Source organism: Simochromis diagramma, unplaced genomic scaffold, assembly GCF_900408965.1.
Source record: "Simochromis diagramma unplaced genomic scaffold, fSimDia1.1 OVJJ01000361.1, whole genome shotgun sequence".
NCBI lineage: Eukaryota > Metazoa > Chordata > Actinopteri > Cichliformes > Cichlidae > Simochromis > Simochromis diagramma.
The window spans coordinates 8,162,518-8,170,636 of NW_024386860.1; the positions used below are offsets into that span (position 1 = coordinate 8,162,518).

General features: G+C 42.6%; 1 protein-coding gene across 1 annotated transcript; it reads left to right on the top strand.

Annotated features, from left to right (window-relative positions):
• The first annotated feature begins 1,351 nt into the window (after nt 1-1,351).
• On the top strand, nt 1,352-4,600 carry cited4b (Cbp/p300-interacting transactivator, with Glu/Asp-rich carboxy-terminal domain, 4b). Its single transcript, XM_040030319.1, has 2 exons — nt 1,352-1,612; nt 2,564-4,600. Exons 1-2 carry the CDS (start codon nt 1,607-1,609, stop codon nt 3,332-3,334), a joined length of 777 nt encoding a protein of 258 aa, XP_039886253.1. The 5' UTR covers nt 1,352-1,606; the 3' UTR covers nt 3,335-4,600.
• Nucleotides 4,601-8,119: the final 3,519 nt, after the last annotated feature.

Consider the following 8,119-nt stretch of genomic DNA (forward strand, 5'->3'; position numbering starts at 1 on the left):
CAGCATTTCTAATACATAGTGTGTGGGACAGGGGTGTGTCTAACTTACAGCCTATTGCTCATACAAACACAGTCACATTAACCCTCTCTCTTCCTGTTTTTCTCTGAAAGGCAGTCACAGATGTACGCTCGCACGTAAGCATAAAAATTAGAAAGTGGCCTAAGGTAGGGTGTGTCACGGTTCCCTCCCCAAAATCATGAACCAATCAGGAAGATGTACATAAATAAACACACTCAGTATGCAGGAAAAACAGTGTAGAAGGGGCACAATATAAGTAGATCCTCAACATTCTTACAATAACGCAAGCAGCAATCACATAATTACAATGTGTATATCTTCCATTGCAATCCTGGTTGATTGGGATTTCATGCAAATATCTTGAATTTTAAACAGAGGCAGTGATGTGATTGGTGAACTGCAGAGAGTCTGCACACATTATCTGTGCTCTCTAATGCAATTACACCATACTTTCTCTGGGAAAATCACAATAGAAACTTGATTCTTGTGTTGATTCTATACTTTACTCAGATTGGCTGACTGGGCGAGTGAGTTTAACAGAAAGCGCTCACACCTGGGAGTGGTTCATTTACATTAGCTTAAAGTTGCTGGACAATGTCAAACAATGACAAATGCCTTGCCAGTGGTTGGCCATTTATAGATGAATTCCCTGGACAATGGGTTGGCTCTCCCTCCCAAAGTGGCTGCATTCAAATGTAATTGCAGGAAAGAGTTTGTCGTCCTGGAGTGGCCAGTCAAGAGATGTGTGCATCTAAAGAGTGAATGCACATGCACCCAAACACAAACAGGCAGAAATTCCCACACGTGCAGTGCATCGAGCAGTAGTTACGTTGCCGCTACACCCTGAGAATAGCACACAGTCTACATTCCTCCGCCCTCCCTTACTGAAGCTAACACACAGCAAACTATGGCTCACATGGAACAACAGAGATCTTGGAGATGAAGTGTACGTGCAGAAAAGCTGAGTGCATAGTTTTTCCACACCAATGTGATGTCTGACGTACTGCCTTATTGTGTCCATGCTCATGCATTTATGCATAAATACAGACAAAATCTATCTATCTATCTATCTATCTATCTATCTATCTATCTATCTATCTATCTATCTATCCCTTGTCACTCTAGTATTTTATTCGCCTTTTGCAAGCACAGCAGGAAATTTAAACCTGCTTTGATGACAAATAAGATGTCTAAATAATCTTTCAAAAAGAAACTGTGGGGAGGAGGGTATTTAAATTGGCTACTGTGTCACAACTCTCCAACTGCCCCCTTTTTTTCTACGCCCATGCACAATTATATTAAGTAGGGCCAATAGGAACAAAGAAGAGGCAGGACCGAGGCTCCACCTCTCCCCGACTGCCTTCCTCTGAGCTTTTTAGATGTACATAATCCCTGAGTTGACCCAGAAAATAGGCAGTCGTTTCAAGATCTGATGCGGCAGTCTTTGTGCACACCGTCCCCGCTTGAGCATGAAGCGTAACCCTGTGGAATACACGCTGTAATTCAGAGGAGCTACGCTTACAAGAGGAAAACTGTTCAAAAAGCCGGAGCTGAAGAAAAGTCGCGCAACTTTGTGGAAACGTAGTGAATGCGGGTAAGTGATTTTTTTTTTTTTTATCGGATTTATTTGTTGGGGAAATTGGTGTTTTAGTCTGTGGTGGTCTTGGGGGCTGCTGCTGCTGCTGCTGCTCCATTGTTTGCATTCCCTTGTTTCAAAGTCGAGATTACGAAAATGGATAACACTAGGCTAGAGTGTGGAGGATATTATCAGAGACTAACATTTAAACAAACGAATCGCCGTAATTGGTGGAAATCGGGAGCCTCTGTTTAATTTTATACCTTGTTAGAATTGTGGTGATTCAGCTGTTGGGGAGATGTTGCATGATGTCAGTGTTCTTTGTTGCAACCTTACGTGCGTAAAATGTAACAGATTTTTCTGCCTCAGCTGTCATGCAACATATGTAGGATTTTAAACTGTGCATTACGCGATGCACGCATTTTGCCTCTGTTTTGCCGATCCCGTCATGGATGAATTATCTGGCTTTAAAATGTACCCAAACAGTGTACGTTAACCTGTAATTTCAACCTGGGCGTTCATTCCTTGGCACAAAGAGAGAGCAGGTTTTAGGAAGACTAAACACACCAGTATTTCTCTCAGTATTAGCCAGTGGGCAAAACAACCTTGCAGATTTTTTATTTATTTATTCCACCGGAATCGATTTCGGTGGTTTAACTCGAGGTGGAATCGTGACATTGTAAGGAAGCGTGTATCTTTGTTTCTTTTCAATGAAGGTGAAGAGCGTGGTGACTGTAAAAGAAGTCAGTATTTATATAGAGACTCCGGTTTGGACTACACAGCCAAGTAAAACCTAAAACATGGTGACATTATTTCTGTTGTTGTCTTAACCAGTTTGATACTGGTTTAAATGGGTGGCTAGCTTTGCACATTCCATATTGCTTGGTGTTCTCCTAAATTTTCTTAGTGCTTTGAAACACCTTGCCTGCCCCTTACTTTGCTCTAACAGTGTCTCCTCTCTGTCCATAGACAGGAGGCATGGCAGATCATCTGATGATGCCCATGAATCACAACTCAGCGGGTGCCAGTCTCCACGGTTACAGGATGGGTATGAATAGCGGCCTGCAGGCAGGACCCCAGCAGCATGCCAACCAGCAGGGCATGAGGGTGCTGCCCAGTGGCCAGATGATGCACTATGGTGGCACTCAGGCCAACATGGAGACCGCCATGAGGCAGCGACAGGGCATGGTGGCTGGACCCATGAATGGACAGCTGAATGGGGCCCAGATGGGTCACCATCAAATGACCTCTGGTCACATGATGTATAATGGCCAGCCCCAGCAGCAACAACAACATCATCCACAACAGCAGCACCACATGCATCCGCAACAGCACCAACAGCAGGCCCAGCATATGCAGCAGCAACAGCAACAGCAACAACAGTTCATGAATGGAGGATTAACTTCTCAGCAGCTAATGGCCAGCATGCAACTGCAGAAACTCAACACCCAGTACCATGGACATCCGCTGGGTCCTATGGGTGGGAACCACATGGGGCCCACGGCCCAGTACCGCATGAGCCCAGCTCAGCTGGCTAACATGCAGCACATGGCTAGCCCGGCACTAGCCTTGAATGGCATGGATGCGGATATGATTGACGAAGATGTCCTGACTTCACTGGTCATGGAGCTGGGCTTGGACCGAGTCCAGGAGCTGCCAGAACTCTTCCTGGGCCAGAATGAATTTGATTTCATCTCGGACTTTGTCAGCAAACAGCAGCCAAGCACTGTTAGTTGCTGAGAGGACCTTATTTGCAGTTGCGCAAAAATGGAGACAGAAGAGTGAGAATTGTTCAGAACAGACGAAGAGCGTTCATTTCCTCACTTTTTATTTTGTGAGCACCTCTCCGTACGACTATACCACAATGCTGTGCAGGGTGCACAAAGGAGAACTCTGGGTATTTGCGTTGAATGCACAGGGCATGTGTCTTGTGCACTTGTGGCCAGAGGGTGTATGGCTTTAGGGCCCACTTCTCCTATTTCCTGGACATGAATGTAATAAAGACATGCTGAAGTTCTTAAAAGCCACTCTGAACAATGCTATGACACTATGTAGCCTCCCAAGCCTGGACTCCAAGACAGTTTACCAGTTTAAAAAGTGTATTTATTTATTCCTATCTGAGAAACCTGATATAAAGAACAACCAGCTTCTCCATTTTGGGATTGAAGTGGTTTAATGATCTTTTTCTGAACGTAGGTTGGGGGCGGAAAATAAAATTAGTTTTCTGCTATTTTTTTTTTTTTTTTTTTCCCCAACTCTATGTGGCATAGTCTTGAAATAAGCTCTGATGCCAGTGTCATCTAAAAGAGCATGGGTTTTTATTTTTATTTTTTAAATTACAGAAATAAAATGTTGTTTCATTACAATGGGAGTTTCATCCAAACTTAAAAATGGTTCACTTTTCATGAAGTGCTGCCTTTTTAGATGTGATGTTCTGAAAAATCTACTGCTTGTACTGTATGAAGCTGTATAACTCCAACATGTCCACACTGTTGTGTTCTATTGGAGATGTAGAACCGCCTTAATCACGCAGATTCTTATTTATTGGTTGTTTATATTGTCCCCTTTTTGTGGTCAAGATGGGGGGGGTGGGATGGTCTTTGTGAAAGGGGTTTCAAGGATCAATAAAAATGGCCTGGATAGATGTGTGGCCTGCTTTTCCATTCATTGCATAGCTCTTCCCTCAGGCAGTGCTTAGGTTAACCTCTGGGTGAAACCTCGGTTTTCTTTCAAATCTGAGAAGGAATGTTTTAAAAAATACATTATTTGTGCAGTTTGAGGTGGATATCTGGTCCAGATCTCCTGAGTTTACAGTTTAATTTACCTTTTCATAGCTAAAACTAAGTATCACTGATAAGACCATGATTGACATGGTGCAGTTTTCTGCTGCCTAGCGTGTATTATTCTAATGTACATTTCAATGACCAATGACATTCAGCATTTTTCTCCCCTTGGTGATTAAGTAAAATAAGTGTTTAGATGACATTAAAGGTGTTTGACAACATATCCAGTCATAGGGTGGTGTGCATTCAGCTTACAATGCTGAATCCAATTCTTTCTATTCTTTGTGTAGAGTACTTAAGTTATTTTTGATTGTGTTTTAACTGACTTTATGCGCATAAACTGTAATTCAGAAATGGTGCCGTCCATAGAGGGTGGTCAAAGAAACTGACAATTGACTGTAAACAGTAACTAAACAAATTCAAAACAGCCCCTCTCCAGTCAGGGCCACTGCCTGTTGGAGGAGTAAAACAATTTTCCTAATATAATTGCATTCATTATAAAAATGAGGGTAAAGAGATTCTCTGCGGTGTCTGAGTTTGTTGAATTGTTTTGTGCCTCCGGGCTATGAAAATGCTTGATTGAGGTCATGTTGGGAATGTCATCACCACAGTTAGCTCTTCACATTGTCAACAAAGGCATCTTTAGTGGCATCATCAGTAACAAGGATGGGAAATGAGAGCATGGTTGCAAAAATAGTGTTAGCTGATTGCTCAATTTTGAAGTCGGTGCAGCTCTTCAAACAGCCACCTCTGTTCAGTTGTCCAATTGTGTTAAAGGCCAACAAGCTCAATTTGAAGCATGGTATAATGGATGGGCCAAGCTGAAATATCTTGGCCTAAATGCAGGGCATGTTTTAAATAACAAAGACTTGCTTAAGGGTGCATGTGTGTATGTGTAGATTTTCTTGGCTTGACACTAACATGAGAACAGCTCATAAGTAGGCCAACAGCCTTGGCACAGTGCTTAGTAACGGTTGCAGGTCCTTTTGCCCAGTGCCAATCTGGTGAGATGGTCTTCTGGTGTGTGTGGCACATGGGGCATGTTGGCACACTGTCAGAACTCAGAACTGTCTCCTCTTATATCTCATAATTGTACGTTGCACTGTGAGCTTCTTGTTCAGCCCCAATTAAATGCAGAGGGTTTTTTTTTTTTTTCTTGATTGCAACTCCATAGACGAGTGGCTAACTACGCAAAACAGCCCTGTTTGCTCTCTGAATCCCTTGTTATGACTGCCGCCTGCCTCACGGAGGCCAGTCTAGACGCAGGCTAAGCAGGGTGGGACACACGGAGACGTTTACTGTTAACTTCTGTTTTTCTTGCTCTCTCGTTTTCAGCCCACCCACAGCAACTGCTTCAGCACAACACAGTCTTCCTGTGGCAGCTTGCTGTTTTCTCAATATAAGTCACAGACCAAAAGCCACATTCTAAGACGTGCAGACAGGCAAATTGAAAGAGACAAAAGATAAGAAGAGAGAGAGAAATTGTAAGGATCTCTTGAGTTTACAATTAGAAATTAGGTGGAGGGATTTTTTTTGTGTTTTTTGCTTTTGCTCTCGGGGATTTCTTAGCTGGATTTTCCCACATAACTTTTATGATTCCAATTAAAAGGAATAAACTAAAAAAAAAAAACACACATCATGCAAAATACTTCACGTTCCTCTCTTCAGATCTCCATGTCTGCATTAAGTACTGTCTAGTTTTCTCTTTCCAGGCTGTGGTCCAGCTGGTGCCAAGCCTAAGCTCATGTTAATCTTTGGCCCTAGTGCCAGTGACGGATAGGTGGTCATTTGCTGTTGTCACGCATGGCCAGGTCTTCACATGCACGCACGTGCGCATCATCCGCACACAACCTGATCAAACAGGCTAACAGGGCTACCTACGTATCAGTGTGGAGCAATGGGAAGATAAAGGTTTTATGTCTCATCTCTGGTCATTGTGATCCTTAAAACGTCATCTGTGTTGTCAGATTATGTTGGAGCACTTGTGCAAATGCGGGTAGTGAGAAACATTCATAAAATGTAAAAGCAATGGCAAAGCATTTTTCCTCTTCAGTTTTAATTTTGAAATAAAAAGTCGAGTTACTATTTTTCCCACCAGTGCGAGAGATGTGAAGAAATGGCTGAAATGCACATTGAGAGAAACAAAACAGGATATTAACCTGAGATTCCCAGATGAATGGACGAGTTATTTATAATCACTAAGAAGACTGGTTCTGTCTCTGTGAATACTGTGTGATGGTGGCACATGCTTGAACTTGCCTGCTTTAACGAGAGAGTTTGGTGGTGTTTGGCATGCTTTGTGTTAACATTGTGTCTGCGTGCTGGCAGAGGGTAAATAAACAACGGCTCCCTTAGGGCAGGTTTCATACAGTGGCCATGTTGCTCAAGCCAAAGTTCCTGATTTTCTAGCTGAACGGTCACCTTGTGTCGCCACTTGACACGAAGTTTCATTGTGCACTGTCCTTCCCTGTACTTCCCTTGGCACAGCCAAAATATCATAGATACTGCAACGCAAAAGGCCGTCTTAGGGTAGCTGCTAGCTGTTGCGCAATAAAGAAGCAACAAAACCGTTTTCCACATGAGGAGGAAAATCACATTGTCACACTGTTTTCTGGACACAACAGTCTAGCCAGTCAGCTTTCTACATGACTCATACTGACAAAGCTTTTAAAAGAACAGATGGGTAATACATTTAAGCAAAAAAGCAACATAAATTGTCCTAGTAAGGCGTTGATTCAGTATGTGACACTGATCGTACATGTCTCTGAAATTTCACTGGTGTAATGCTGTCCCATTTGTGATTTTGATGATGTTGAAGAGCTGCTTCTAACATGTCAGTCCAGCATCTCTCGCAGGCGTTTAATTGAGTTGAGATGCGCTAGCTGCAAAGGCCACAGTGTACAATTTGCAGTGACCTGTCTTTCTAAGTGAAAAAGTAAATTCAAACCATGTTTCAAAAAAAGAGCCATCGCAGTGTAGGAGTTGATAAATTCGGTTTTAATTTGTCATCTATATGTACCTTTTGTACCCTGTGCATACATCCTTCAGAGATAAATATCTAATTCTGGCACGTTGGGGCAGGTGAGACAGATGTTGCCTAGTGACTAGCAACTCCTCCTCCGACCCCCACCTCCCCAAATCTGGGGTTGAATGGCTTGCCAGCCCTTTGAAGTCAAAGGAGGGGGTGTAAATAATTTATTTTCCTGCGCGCAGCTGACACTTCTCAGCCAAGCCGACTCAAACACATCAAGGTGTCCCAACAATGTCTAAAGGTGGTAAATATTTAGGGGTTGTGTGATTTACACAGTTGACCCAAACTGAGCAGTTGCTATTTCACAATTTTGTTAGAAAGTTAACTCATGTGTCAGTGTGCATAACGCAAAGCAGAACTTGAAATTTTTGTGCACTCCATTGTTCATTTTTTGTTGTTGTTTGTCTGGTAACTGCACAGATTAGACGTTAGTCAGCTATACGTTTCAAACTCTAAGGTACTAACATTTAGAAGGCGCTGAAATGAAAGATCACAGGGACACTTATGTAGCCTCATCTGAAACAAACCCTTTATGAGACTGTTAGATATATTGTACAGTGAGCTCTAATAATAGGGACGTAGCGTCGACATTTTAAGCTGCTATTTATTTATCATCAGTGGGTTATATAGTAATTTCTGTATTTGCAGTTTTATTTGACCTGTTTAGTGTCAACTGGGAAATTATTTGGGCCAGTCCAGGGGGGTTACAGA